General features: G+C 45.0%; 2 protein-coding genes across 2 annotated transcripts; both read right to left on the bottom strand.

Moving 5' to 3' along the window:
- Positions 1–78: 78 nt before the first annotated feature.
- Positions 79–8,850, bottom strand: bace1 (beta-secretase 1). The gene is made up of 9 exons (XM_079166853.1): positions 8,225–8,850; positions 5,757–5,845; positions 5,209–5,425; positions 4,508–4,645; positions 4,293–4,427; positions 4,103–4,204; positions 3,484–3,633; positions 1,651–1,822; positions 79–1,537 (listed from the first exon to the last, which is right to left on the bottom strand). Exons 1-9 carry the CDS (start codon positions 8,567–8,569, stop codon positions 1,299–1,301), a joined length of 1,587 nt encoding a protein of 528 aa, XP_079022979.1. The 5' UTR covers positions 8,570–8,850; the 3' UTR covers positions 79–1,298.
- Positions 8,851–11,206: 2,356 nt separating this feature from the next.
- LOC306701499 (apolipoprotein A-I-like) lies at positions 11,207–13,485 on the bottom strand. Its single transcript, XM_079166818.1, has 4 exons — positions 13,415–13,485; positions 12,659–12,710; positions 12,368–12,512; positions 11,207–12,224 (listed from the first exon to the last, which is right to left on the bottom strand). The coding sequence occupies exons 2-4, from the start codon at positions 12,699–12,701 to the stop codon at positions 11,621–11,623; spliced, it is 792 nt and encodes a 263-aa protein (XP_079022944.1). The 5' UTR covers positions 12,702–12,710; positions 13,415–13,485; the 3' UTR covers positions 11,207–11,620.
- Positions 13,486–14,785: the final 1,300 nt, after the last annotated feature.

Genomic DNA, 14,785 nt, shown 5'->3' with positions numbered 1-14,785 from the left:
CGTCACAGTTACAATAAGTACTTTATTGATTCCACAGTGCTGCCAGATAAATATACAGTTCTGAGTTGATGTATTTACAGCTTGCTGAGAGACAATACAAACTGTCCATTGTAGACATATATATATATATAGTGTTCCTAAGTGTATAACATACTTTGGGCTGGTTTACATATGTGGTCCCCCCCACTGACAGATGTGGTGAGTTAGGCTGTTTCTGTGAAAGAAGCCCTATTAAGTCCTGGTTAGTTAACATGTAATGTGTTGTTACATGGTGCAGCAGCAGGATAAACTCTGTGTAATCTGTGTGTGTGTGTGTGTGTGTGCAATTAGAAGATCTGGTATGCACACATTGTATTTACAATAAATACCTTTAAGCTATCAATATAGGAAGAGAAAATGACATCTGATATTGACTGCGTTTCAGTTTCACACGAAGCAAAACTGATGTTATGCAATAAATGCTGTTACAATCTGATATTTCATCAAATTAACCTCTTTATGCTTAATTTGCGTTGCAGAATTCTTTGCTGGCATTTGCAAAAGTGTCATTTTATAGATGCTATTCACACTCAGTAGTATCATTTTAATTCATCTTCATTTTCATGAAATCTTCCAGTATACTCTTCATTTAACAGTACAGTTGTTCACACACATACAGGCATGCTCACACATATCAACCTTGTTTTCATTTCCTCATAAAGCCACAAACAGCAGATCTGTTAACACCCACATGTAACCACGCGCTCATACGTTCCGAGTCCTACAAACGCAAACCACATCCGACTGCGTGATGGATTCACATCTTGCATTCACATCCAGGGTGTGAGTTTCTTTTACAATTAGCCATGTTTGTAAATCATTTTTTTTTCTCTTTAATTTCCCCCAAACCGCTCAGTGCCGAGCTCTGCAATGTCAAGAGACAGAGCTTTTAAAAATGCCAAATCCATCTCTAGTAGTCTATTTACACATCACTTTGGTACAAAGAGTTTTTGTTTTGCATCTCTCCTCCTCTCGCCATGCTGATCTGCATAGGTAGCTTAAACCGGAGAGGACGACACCGACTTCCTCACGTCTGTCCTTCAGGTTCGTAATGGCTCTAGTTATCCTCGAATGCTCTGTTCGCCGTGTCAGCATTTGCTATACTTTACATATCGTATTCCTGAAGAACCCTTTCAAAGCTCTCTTTCAACAACAACAGCAATTTGTAACGATGTACATCTCTCTTGTTTTTTTTTTTACCACATGTCAAATCCCTGCCCTGTGTTTTCAAGCGTAGGTCTCCACGAATCCTTTCCCCTTCACTTAAGGAGTGATATGTCGTCGGCGAAGTCCCCGTGCGGGTGGAGGCAGCGGGCGAAGCGCCACTGGCACACCATGAGACACAGCGGCAGCATGAAGAGGGCGCAGATCCCCGCCATGATGTAGGCGATGGTCATGAGGGTGGACTCGTCCGTCTGAGGGATGTTGTAGCCGCAGTCCTCCAGGTCGACGCCGTGGAACGGGCCTTCCACGGAGGCCGTGCGAAACTCATCGTGCACTGCGAAGGGGAGAATAGGATTGTGGGTATTTAAGAGACACAAAGATCATAACAGTAGTACCTTCAATCCCACTACTTCTTTCTACGAGCGGACGTGTTTCTTCCTCCCTCACCATGGCAGGTGCTGACGGCGAAGCCGATGCGCTTCTTCTCTCGGTCGAAGACCACGTAGAAGCCCTCCATGATGACAGCGCCCATCACGGTACCGGTGCTGGACTGGGACACGGCGAACTTGTAGCAGTCCTCCTGGGCGGAGGCCACATCCTCTACTGGCCGCAGGTATTGCTGCATAGACAAAAGCGTGCATTTTTAAAAAACACTGTCGGTGTTATATTTCCTTGCTACATTTCCGGAACATTTTCCTGTGATTAGATATGTTGTGATAGTTTATTTCATTTTACTAACCATACTATATTTCTTTACAAAAAAATGGTGATATTTTTTTTCTAATGTTAGTATCCATTAGGCTCTCTTCCTTCCTCTCTTTTCATTCTGGACTTTTCCCCGGTAAGTCCCTTAGAGCACCCCGTGAGTCATTCGTTCCTCTATCATTTCAGGCTGATTGTGCCGATGACGTGTCTGCTGCTTTGCAATAAAATGCTGATAAAGACATTCACAGGAGGTGTGGTCCTTGTCCTCTACACCCCACAAAAGAGAGTTATTAGACTCGCTATAGAAGCCGAATGGCCCCTGTACCTCACACTCCTGCATGTCAGTCAAGGCCCCTTAGGAAGGCTGGTAGAGTGAAGTATTATTATCACAGATATATATATTCTAGCTGCATATGCTGTATTTTGTCATTTGGGCACTGACTTTTGCATCTGAAAGCAGCCCCCGCGCAGCACATATCTTAGTCACCTACTATAAAGCTCTCAGTGATTTCAGTATCAGCAGTAATTCATCTTTAAGTTTTTTAAGCTCAGTGTGCATTCTATACCTGGTGATTTACTCTTGTACCTGCCGTGGAAGTTACAACAGAAGGCAACGCAAGTACAAACTTCCCTTGAGCGTTTCATTCTGCTGTCGGCATCGATCGCTCTTTAAATCTCACCGTCAAATCTCCTTCACTCAGACACCATCAAGGCCTTTGTGGGTTGAATGACTTCTCGGGGCTTTAAGAAAAAGCTTTAGAAAATATATTCAAAAGTAATTCTCTCTGAAATGTGGTCATTATGTGTGTTTTTTTTCCATCCCCCTCATGGTACCTCGCCAGGCTTTCATCTACGTTACATAAAGAGTATGACTGAAGGATAATTTGACCAGACTTCCTGTAGGCGTACAGAGGGTGATGAAAACTGCATTCACCTAAAACCTCAGAATTACAGAAGATGTACATGACTCACAGTTATGACCTATTAGTTGAATCTAATTCACAGCAAATATCCAAACGTCTTACAGGCTGAGAGGGTAAATCAAACATCTGTCTCCCGACAGGATTTAGACCGGTCAACAAAATTAGATTTCATTTTCCCGTCACGAACCAAGTTAAGGCAAAACATAGTAGCAGCTGATCATTTGGACAGAATGTTAGGCTTAAAGGGGCAGTGTGTACGATCATCTAGCGGTGTGGTAGTAGTAGTAGTAGTAGTAGTAGTAGTAATAGTAGTAGTATGGTAGAACTACGGTGGTCGACGCGAAAACAGAAAAACGCAAATGGCCCTATCTAAAGCCAGTGTTTGGTTTGTCCTTTCTGGGCTACTGTAGAAACATGGCTCCGTAAAGAGGAACCTCTGTATGTAGATATAAGTGGCTCATTCTATGAAAACACGATTCTTATTATCAGGTGGTTATACACTGATGAAAACATACTTAATAATATTCCATTCCTGCCAATGAGATCCCCCTAAATGCTACACACTGTACCTTTAAGTCATATTACTTCATAAACTCAATGGTCCCACGGAAACAAATGTTGTCACGGTTGGTTGCTTCATGCCACCTCATACCTGCGGTAGGATGGAGATCCTGAAGGACTGGTTGTGGTTTTCACTCATCAGGTAGAGAGAGATGACTGGGAAGATGTGCCAGGGTGTCGTGCCGGCCTGCCAACACACCAGCTGCTCCCCGAGCCAGAACCCAGAGGGGAACTGTTCGGTCTGCAAAACAGGGTCGGGGGGGGGGGGGGGGGAATCAGAGCTTTTACAGATGCGATTGTCACAAACAGTTGACTCATAAAAAGCACTATAAACTGAGGATTTTTACAATGACGGCCCATTCGTTTTTAGATGCTTTAGAAACAGGAGGTCTTAAAAATCTCTATTTGAGTAAATATTTTGCAGCCAAATGAAATTGTTTAGGGGATATTCAACCGTTGTGTCTTTATAATGCATTCAATCACAGGGCTCGTCTAAAGGCAATAAAGTAGGCCATGAATATGGGACATGAGTTTACGGTTGATAACAATCACTCCGCGGCATTGAGGAGGTCGGTTTAACGGTCACGGTTACTCGTTATTCTTCACACCCTCTGGCGTTTCGGAGAATACTGCAACTGCAACGCCTTTGTGCCGCGCGTGAGTATAAACAAAGCTTTATGCAGATCATAACAAGGATATAAGGGACTGACCGAAGAGGCTGCCTCAATGGCTTTGACTGCAGCCTGGAAGACTTTTCTGGGCAGTCGGAGGTTGGTGGTGCCGCTGTCCACGATGCTCTTATCATAGTTGTACTGAAAAAGACAGACAAGCAGTTTCTAATTACACATCTCTTCAGTAGATGTTAGTGACCGGCCAGTAAATCAGTATCCGATCTCTCACCTCTTTACAGTCCATGTTGAGGTCCATTCCATTCACCTCGATGCGTACGATGATGACCTCATAGTACCACTCCCTGCGAATGGGAGTGTACCAGAGCTCTCCCACATAGAGCGACGGGTCCACTCCTCCGATGATCTAAGAGCAGTGGGCAAAATAAAATCCAGCACCGGCTCCAAATGTGACATGAGATGATTTGTGTGTGTGTGTGTCCTCACCATGCTGCCGCCAACAGTGGCGCTGCCCAGGGAGTAGTTTTGGGTGAAGCCGGCGCCACACAACTGGAGAGAGAAGAGGTTGGGGACAGGAGTCTGGCGAACCAGAGAGTCAAAGAAAGGCTCCAATGTCTCGTCAGGCTGGAAAGAGAGAGAGAGAGAAAGAGAGAGAGAGGGGGGGGGGGGGGGGGGGGGGGGGGTAGCTTTACCAACTAAGCTGCTGTTTTTAGCTTTCAGCTTTTAATTTCCAAAAGATTAAACAAACCTCATTCGTCCCAGTGAATGCAGTGGTATAATCACTTTCCCCAGATGTAAGTCCTGTAGTATCTAGTGCCTCTCTTTTTTTAAATACTGTAGTAGAAATTCAGTAGTAAAAAAAACTGTATGCTACATCCCTCCCCAGATCTAAGGTCATAGTTCACCGGATTAGGAATTTAGAAAGCTAAGAAAGGAGACACAATGGAGTGATTGTTTTACAGTATAGTATCTTTTTACAAGCCTGGTTCTCAGAAAAATACACTGAAACACCTTAGAAGATCTGCCAATGTTGGTGGTGCCATAGAAAAGTAACACTCAGTGCTTGATATTGCTCTAAAATGTGACATATAGCTCTCTTCCTCCCAACTTAAGTGCCAATGTGGAAACAAATGTGTCCTGTGCAGCTTGAAAAAGATCATCCGTTGGGAGATTATTTCTGCTCTTACCCGGGCGATGTCAGCGTAGGCCAGTCCCAGGATTCCCTCCCAGTTGGATCCGTTGATGAAGAAGCGATCCGACTGGGTGATTGCGGCGATGTTGGCGCGCAGCGTGGCGTTGGGGCCGTGTGGGACGGACACCAGGTCGGTGCCCAGCTCCCCCTCCCAGCGACCCTGAGTGTAGGGGACATACACACTCCTGCCCTGGTCGCGGTACGAGCCGGAGCTGGGAGCGAACGGTAGGACGACGGAGAGGGAGGAGAAAGGTGGAGGAAGTGAGATTATGAATAAATATATTATTACAATGTTTCTGTCTGATTGTGTGTAAAAGCATCGTCACATAACGTACATTTACTACAGGGAACTTTCATTTTGTGTTGATTTTGGCGATCCCTGTGGACGAACGTGGTAATGTTTCGGAGCACCAGTCTCTACAGAAAACCTCTCATTTTACTACAGAAGGGTCTGAGAGTCCGCGACTATGATTCTACATTATGATGTCAGTTTTAACAATTCATTCATCACATAAGAAATAAAAGGGCTGTCTCTCTACTTACAGAGAACGATGGTAGTATCTGCGCAGGAAGGGATGAGCAGCTGCTCCAACAGCAAAGTTACTGCTTCCTGTATCCACCAGGATGTTCAGCTGAGGAGAGAGAAGGGAAGAGAAAGAGCGAGGGAGAGAGAGAGGGAGAGAGGGAGAGAGGGAGAGAGAGAGAGAGAGGGAGGGAGAGAGAGGAAGAGAGAGAGAGGGAGATTTATTACATATTCTGAATGCTTTGTGCATTTTGCAAAAATAATCGATAGGTTTGTAACAGTGACAGTTGGGTTTCATTGTGAAATTGATTTTGTTGTATCTGTGAAGGTCAAGTTTAATCATTGCTTCCTTGGAAGGTTTCTTTGAGTCTGCTATCGATATCTTTATCTTTTTACCCTGGAGGCAACTGATTGTCTGTATTACAGCAAGAAGTCAGCCTCACCTCTCAGTCATTCTCTGTGTCAATTCCTCTCTCCTTGTCGTGTCCTGTGCTGTTTCCTTTTGCCCTAGATGTCCTCCCCCCCCCCCCCCCCCCCCCTCTGTCTCCCCTCTTACCCTCCCCTCCTCTCAGGTTGCCCTTCCTACTCCCTCCCATCTCCTCCTCCTCTGTCTGCATCTCTGTGTGAGTATCATATTCTGCCCAATCAGTCAAAACAGATAGTGAATGGAGCACAGACACACCTACAGTATAAGCATGATATTATACATTATATATATTTTACACTTCTATAAAGTACTGTACACCATATATCACAGGCATGTTGTGTGAGTCAAACCTTCTTAATGCTATCATATCTACATCTTCATTCATATGGTTCAAGATGTTTTTCTTTAGTTACAGCAAAGTATCTTAGTATGAATTTAAAGTGAATATGTGTTCCAGGAAACACACAAACAGCCACAGCCAGCTGTTCAATAATGGATCGGCTCTTTACATAAACAGAGAAAAGCTTCTGTCTCGAGGGCTGCGCCCAAAAGCCCAGAATGAAATACGTACTCTTGTCTACCTCACAGTTTCTTCTGACACACATACACACACACACACACCACAGTGTAATAACAAGGCGTTTTGCTGACTGCTCAGGATGGATGTGTTTTCTAACAGCTGCATCCTGACACACTGAGACACTTTCATCCCCCCCCATCCCCCCACAGAGGAGCATCATCTCGTGGTTACCAGAATACATCTTCTGAAAGTTACTGTAAATGAATTAAGGGACATTTCCACATGTCAAAGTTTAATTCAAGGCTTCTTATCAGTTCATAAAAAGCTTTGTTTATCGAGATGCTGAGACTTTTAAAGCCTTAAATACATTCATGTAATCTGATTCAACAGCTCTTAGGGCTTATGAAGGGCCTGCAGACGGTCTATAAGTGTTGTTATGGATATGGACACACTGACCCCAGACCAGCACTCTCCTGAGCTAATAACCAATTGTATCTGTACCTAGAGAGCTTCAATCGCCTTCTCTCTCATTCATGCATTTCTTTTCCATTCACCTTCTCCCTCTCCTTCCTTCCTCCTACCACCTCACCATCTCCCTCCCTCCCTCCCTCCACCCGTCGCCCTCGCTCTGCCAGCCTGTACACCGCAGCTGCACCCAGCTGGCACTCCTCACTCTGCAGAACTAATGGTTCCATTATCTGTCTGTACCACTGAGGCCTTTCTCTCACTTCACACACACACACACACACACACACACACACACACACACACACACACACACACACACACACACACACACAGTCCCATCTGTCATTGCAAGGGCATCGACAGCATATTTAAAGTACCGTCAACTTACTTTCATTTTGCATTTAATCGTAGAAATCTTGCATTACAAATATTAAACTATGATGTATATATATATATATATATATATATATATATATATATATATATATATATATATATATATATGGATATATATATATATATAGATAAGTAAAGGACATGTGCTGTCATGTTGTGTTGTACGTGTAGAGTGATATCACATCGCATTGAGATGCATAGTATCTTCTCTAGTAATGTAGGCCTTAGAATAATAGAATTAGAATTAGAATAATAATTATGCTTTAAAATGAGTTAAATATACGTATTATTGCTATTATGGTGGTATAACTTGTATAATTGTCAAAACAGAGTGACACAGACACACATAGACATGCAAAATAGAGATAAAACCGAGATAAATGTAACATTGTTTGTCTATAAAGATAAAGGCCTTTCACTTTGATACTTTTTATTAATATAAATCAACACAGAGCACTGGATTTAATGGTTATGTTGAAGTGATACCACAGAGAATAAAGTGTAGCTGCTGGTATTTAATGCAACATTCCTGTTAATAAAGCAGATGAAATGCTACTGAAAGAGACAGGGACAGATTGTGCACAGGATACTAATATTACTGAAGAGCCATAAAGAAAGCTTTGTTTAGTTTTAGTTTAGTCTTAGTGCTTTGATATCACAGTAAATAAAGCTTGTACCTTCTGTGGAGGAGAACCCACGGACATTTCCACGTAGTACCCCTGACCGGACTTCCCACGCAGGTTATCGATCATGTCCACGAAGCTGACGCCGCCCGCTGCCGCTGCTGCCGCTCCTCTCCGCCTTCGCGAGGCGCGCTTCTCAGCGTTGCCGCGCTCGCGGTTAACGGCAACGGCAACGGCAGGTGGCAGCGAAGTTGGCTGTGCAGCGCGAGCGCCTTGCCGCAGTGGCACGCGGATGGCTAGAGGCAGGCCCGAGGCGTCCGGCGCGGCTTGACCGTTGGTGAGCAGACACAACGTCGCCCATACTAACAGACCTGTCAACTGCAAAGTTGACGCCTCCATGCTGAATCGAGAGGTTTTCGGTAACTATGTTTGGTTTTTTTGACTTCACGACGCTCCGTTCAGTTTGACACCCAGGACACAGGAGACGAGATCCGGCGGCGATGATGCTAAAATAACGGCTAAAGCCATGCTGGCAGTTGCACCGCAAATATCAGGAGGTCACTGTGTGTTTTTTCCGCAGGCCGCGCGTCGTTTTCCTCCGCACGTCCTCACGTCAAACGACCGAAGCCATCGTCGGAAGGGCAGGCTGATGGCCACCGTAATCCGCATCCTTCATTCAATTCTCCGCCTTCCAAGTCTTTCACCCCCTCCTTCCTCCTCCTCCTCCATCCACCCCGCTGCATCCTTCAGAAGCTGCAGGGAGCAGCGAAGCATCGCTACCGTAAAGTTTGAACGCAAAACCACACGACTTCCTGTGAGCATTTTCAAAATAAGATAGCACTGAGAGGGGTAATATCTGCTCAAACTACAACAAGATAGAATAAGATAATCCGTTATTAATCCAGCAGTGGGGAAATGTACAGGATTACAGCAGCATAGTGGATAGTGCAAACAAGAGACATAGTAAAAAACAAGATCAAAACAAGTATAAATAAGTAAATAAGTATTACAACAGTAAAAAATATTAAATAACTAAAATGTTATATATACAGACAGAATAATTATAGTATTGTACATTGTATTTATATTGCACAGATTTCTGAAACTAATCTAGTTTGTAATATTTGTGTTTTATCGTTGTTATTATTAGTAATTTTATTTTCTAATTGTTTTTTAATATTACTTTAATTTTAGACTTTTTCATCATTATTTTTAATAATTACAAAATACATTTTGCTTCTTGTTGAAAAGGATTTTGGCTCGTTTATGCACACCATACATCGTTTGTTTTTCCATAACGTCTTTTATTTTGAAGGCAAAATTGCGACTCCCTGTCTCTTCTTCAATAATAAATAACCCCGGTATACTCCGCATTCTGGGTAATGAAGTTTTCACCGTGATCGCTCTGCGGATCACAGGTGTTTCTGTTCCCATGTGACATGTGCATTTTTTGGGCCATTGCTACCTGCTCCACACCAGTTGTATTTTCCAAACCGTTTTTCTTGTTTAAATCTAGGAAAGATCTGATAGCAAGATTTTCAAAATGGCATTTTATTATCTAAGATGACAGACAAGATGCATTGTTATATAGTCTACAATATTATTTTAATGGAACACTTGTATAATGCATTGTATCCCTATAAATGTATGTTGTGAGGGAGACCACACATTATATACATTTATTATCAAACACACAATAAAGTTGGATGTGAGCAGTAGTTCAAATATGATCCAAAGTTCTGTTAGTCTGCTTCTTTTCCCCCTATGACAGTCTGCCTCTCTCCTCAGATGATCCTGGACAGTCTCAGTAGGAAGGAACAGGGAGGAAGGAAGCCAGTGCCAATACGCCATCCACGTCTTTCCTCTCCATGGTGAGTCCCACGGAGTCTTTCCTCCGGTGAAACAGTCCACACTGTCCCAACAGCACCAGAGACGGGTCCTCCTGTCCTGAGGAGGCAAGAGAATGCAGTTACTGATCGGACCAACAGTTTTAACATCCTCTTTTCTTTAACCCCGTCTCTTGTTGGAAGCATCCAATCAGTAAACAGATCCAACGACTGCTTGAAATTCCGCAGCAGAAGATTAAAGTAGCAGCAAATTCAAATTTCAACTTTGAACAATCCCTGTGTTGAAGTTGTGGATGAAAATGTGTTATTCTAACATAATGTACAGAGAGATACTCACTGGTGGAAGTCTTTGAGCTCCAGTTTCTCTGATCTCCAGGTTTGGTGGACAGCAGCTCAGCTCTGCCCTCTGGTGGACAACACACCACCATGGGTCCAGAATAACCCTCCCCACACACACACACACACACACACACACACACACACACACACACACACACACACACAGATATTGATGTGTATATAGTGATATAGTCACATATTTATATATATATCACCATAATCATGTCCCTCACAGTTTCACCCTATGGCCAACAACCTACCTCCTTTGAAAACAAAGGTCAAAGATTAGATATGTTTGTGTGTGTGTGTGTGTGTGTGTGTGTGTGTGTGTGTGTGTGTGTGTGTGTGTGTGTGTGTGTGTGTGTGTGTGTGTGTGTGTGTGTGTGTGTGTGTGTGTGTGTGTGTGTGCGTGTGTGTGTGTAACCTCACGTAGCTCTATGATGGGACAGTGTTGAAGGGTTCCAGCCTGAGGGATCCAAAGCAGTAAATTGGGCTTTCCCTCTAATAAAGCACAACACGACTTAATATGGTCAATAGGCCAATTCACATTCCCGAGATCCGCTCATTAATCACAGCTTTCAGGACCACAGGCGGACATATCTCATATGTCGTTGGATGTCTCTCTTATTGATACTGTTATTTTTCCTCGTGATCAATGATGACCCCTCCGAATGCTGTCTGTGTGATATGACCTCACCGAGGGTAATTTTTTTTAATGGACTGCATTCTATATTTTCATAGTTTCGATAAAGTTATCTTTATTCTCATATTGACTTTAGATGTCTAATGTTCCGCTTCATTACAGTCAGACCATTTAGGGAAAGGTTGAAGTGAGAGTCAGAGAGCGAGGTGCTTAGTATAAACAAGTCATTTGTTTATTGAGCTTTATTTCGTCAAAGCACAGTTTTCATCAGACAAGCATCATGACACAGAGTTTCAGGCACTTGTGGTAATTCACATACAATTCCTACACAAAACGTAAGCAGTTGGCCATGTCGTGCGAAGAGTAAAGCATGTGCGTGCTGAGTTTCTATGTGTCTGCTGCTTGCATGTGCTTGAGCATGTGCGCAAAAGGCAAGGTGTTTTCATCGGAGAGAGAGCGAGAGCAAGAGTCCCGCCATTTTGTTGCAAACAAGTTAGTCACCGGCTTCATTTTGGGAGGTGGTCTGGCTGCGCATTGTGAGGAGAGAATGGAATGGAGAGAATGGTGGATGGGTCTGGGACTGATAGGTAGGTGAGGTTAGTTACAGGAACAGGGAGGGATTTAGTTCTTCTGAATAGAAGCAGCGATGTGCTGGAAGATGGCGTTGAGCTTAACCTTGATGTCTTCGGCCAAAGGTGCAATCTGCTCCTTCAGGGCAGTGAGGTCCTCGATCTTGACGCCCTGGGCCTTTCCGTAGGCCTGCTCCAGCTGGTCCTTGTATTCCTCGACGTATGGGCCAACCATCACCTTCACCTGCTCCAGACGCTCAGAGAGCTTGGCACGCACAGCCTCCACGATGGGAATCAGGGCGGCCTTGGTCTCCTCCACGTTGGTTGCAATCTTGTTGCGCAGGTCCTCCACAATGGGCTCCATCTTTCCCTTCAGGATTTCCATATCTGCTGTGTGCTTGGCGGAATACTCTGTGATGATGGGCTCAAGGACAATGCGGTACTGCTCGATGTGCCTGTCGACGACCTCCTTCAGTGCAGCACGCTTGGGCTCGAGATCGGCCTTCAGGCTGTCAATATCAGCGATGACAGAGGCGCGGAAGTCGGCGGTGGCGTCGGCGATGGTGCTGACGACACTGTCGGTGACGGGGGAAGCAGCAGCCTGCAGAGCCTTGATCTGGGTGTACATGTCCTCGATGCGTGTAGACAGGCGGGCCCTGGGAGGGAACAGAGAAATAAAATAAGGATATTATTGAGTAAATGGTAAAAAAAAAGAAATAACTGAGAAAGGTGGAGCAGTGACGGAGCAAGCGTCAATTACAGAACGTGAGACTGACTGAGGAGAATGACGTGGCCTTACTTGAGCTCCTTGTGCTCGGTGTCATCGAGCTGGTCCAGGGCTTTGGTGGCACTCTCCTTCACCTGATCCAGGTACATGTTCATAACACTCCGGGCATGGGCCAGCTGGGTTGGTGCATCAGCCTGCATGGTATCGGCCTGAGAGCCTGAGGAGGGACGGAAAGGTGGGAATGAGAGACGAGCAGTCAGAGACGGGGTATTTTTAAACGTGAAGTAGATAAATATATTGATATTTTGGCTAAGTAAAGCTGTACACGCAGGTTATGTAAGAAACAGCGCGTTCAGTACTCACCGACAGCCAGCAGGAGGGCGAGAGTGAGAGCGACAAATTTCATGATGGTGGTCTAGAGTGGAAAAAGAAGCAAAACATGTCACGCTCACAGTATTACAGTCAAAGGAGTTTCAGTAAAACATTGTTTAAATCGCACTAAGAAAAACGAAAAGCCCATTAATCCAGTGAGTCACTAGGCCAGATGAGCGAGCTTAGAAGTACACACAAGGTAAACTCACCGTTAAAGCTACACACTCATCCCTGAATTGGTCCACATGAGTTCACACTAAACATATGGCTGCTAATTAAAATATCCTGTAATCTGGGTAGATTAGAGATGGCTACAAATTGGGAGAGGCAGCTCAAGATGATTAGCTCTGGACTGCTATGTAATGCTCATCCTGGCTTCACAGTAAAATACAGTCATAGAATTACCAAGTTATCTCTCTGAGCTTAGAGACAATCTTGATACGGAGACACTTTAATTTAGGGATCTCTCTGTTTTCTTGAAATGGAGGCAACTGCCAAAATATCGCCACGGGCTAAACAAAAGTCTCAAAGTTAAATGAAAAAATCTCACAGTTTAAAGTTAACACAAAGTTAAAATGTATCTTCCTGACAGAGGAACTTATATTTGCCACCAGTTCACGACTTCATCAAAGTTTACAGATTGCAGAAAGCTCTAAAAAAAAGAAGTTCTCCAGCATTAATTCTGGTCTGACTACCCACACTACCACCCAAAGTCCCAATAAGAGCCACGGCTGTTGCTTGTCTTACCTGGTGGTGGAGTTCGTGATGAGACTGAACAACTTCAGCATGTGCAGACTTTTTATAGTGCCTGAGTGAGGGATGAGTCCATGTGGGGAGGAGGGGCGGGGGTGGAGGTGTGAGGGTTGTGTGTCTCCGTGGAGGTGGACTTCAACCCCCTGCCAGCTCGCTCAGCAGGGGGACTGGGTTGAGAGTTCAATGGTCACCTGCTGGGAGGAGATCATTCAGCACACACAGAGTCACAGATTTGCTTTACATTATCAGCGTCATAAATGCACTGTTAACTTCAACCAGAGCAGCCAGCATTTCTTAGCAAGAGCCTGTGAGGATTTATGTCTAACCCTGGTGTATTTCCCTCTGTGTTTTCCCGATCACCTCTCCTCATGTGGGCTGTCGTTCCCCAGACTGTTTGTTATTGTTTTGCCACTTGTGTTTTGTTCTCTGTTCCCCATTAGTGTCCTCCTACGAGTCCCGCCCACGGTCATCCTCGTCCCAGTCAGTCCGTCCGTTACCCTACATCGTATTCCAGCCCCTTAAGTCTGTTTCGTTTTCCATCTGTGAAGTTCCGGTCCTAACCTCCTGTTTGTCTGCAACTTCCTGCCGTCCAGTGTCGAGCCTCGGGTTTCACCTGGTCGAAGAAGTCTTCCTGCTGTCCTGGGTCTGCGTTTGGGTCCGTGTACACACCACACCATAACAGAATGGACTGACGAAGATTATGGAGCCAGCAGCCGCAGCAGGATCTCCTCCAGCAGATCCCCTGCAGGTGGCAATCACAAACCAAGAACCTCCCAAGAACCGACGGCGGGGGACACGCAACCGGTCCGTGAGTCATTTATTCCGTCTCCTGAACCCTTCCATGGAGACATGAGGGGATGTAGAGGTTTCCTACTCCAGACAACGTTTGTGTTCAACCAACAGCCACGTATGCATCAGACAGTTCTAAGATTGCCTTTCTGACCGGGTTGTTACATGGCCGTGCTCTCGACTGGGCCCTGGTTCACCCAGAACCCGTTGGACACATTTTCTTTTGGACAATTCCTGGAGGCGTTTAAGAGAGCTTTTGACCACCCTACGTACTCTCAGGACGCTGTCCAGCACCTCCTCCACCTCCGTCAGGGCTCTGCTAGCGCCGCTGAACATTCTCTTGACTTTCGTATCCTGGCCGCAGAGTCCGGTTGGGAGGAGAGGGCACTGAAGGGTTTTTTTCTCAGCAGCCTTTCGGAGGGATTAAAGGACGAGCTTACCATCCTGGGGGAGGCCAAGACACTGGAAGACCTGATTGCTCTAGACCATCCGACTGGATACTCGAATGCGGGAACGTCGGAGAGAGCGGAACTACAGGTCCCTGGCACCGGTTCTTCAGCCCGTAACCACTTCCGG

The sequence above is a fragment of the Pholis gunnellus genome (genome assembly GCF_910591455.1).
Source record: "Pholis gunnellus genome assembly, chromosome: 9".
In the NCBI taxonomy this organism is placed as follows: Eukaryota; Metazoa; Chordata; class Actinopteri; order Perciformes; family Pholidae; genus Pholis; species Pholis gunnellus.
Note: the sequence above shows the minus strand (reverse complement) of the source record. Positions and strands in the feature narration are given on the sequence as shown.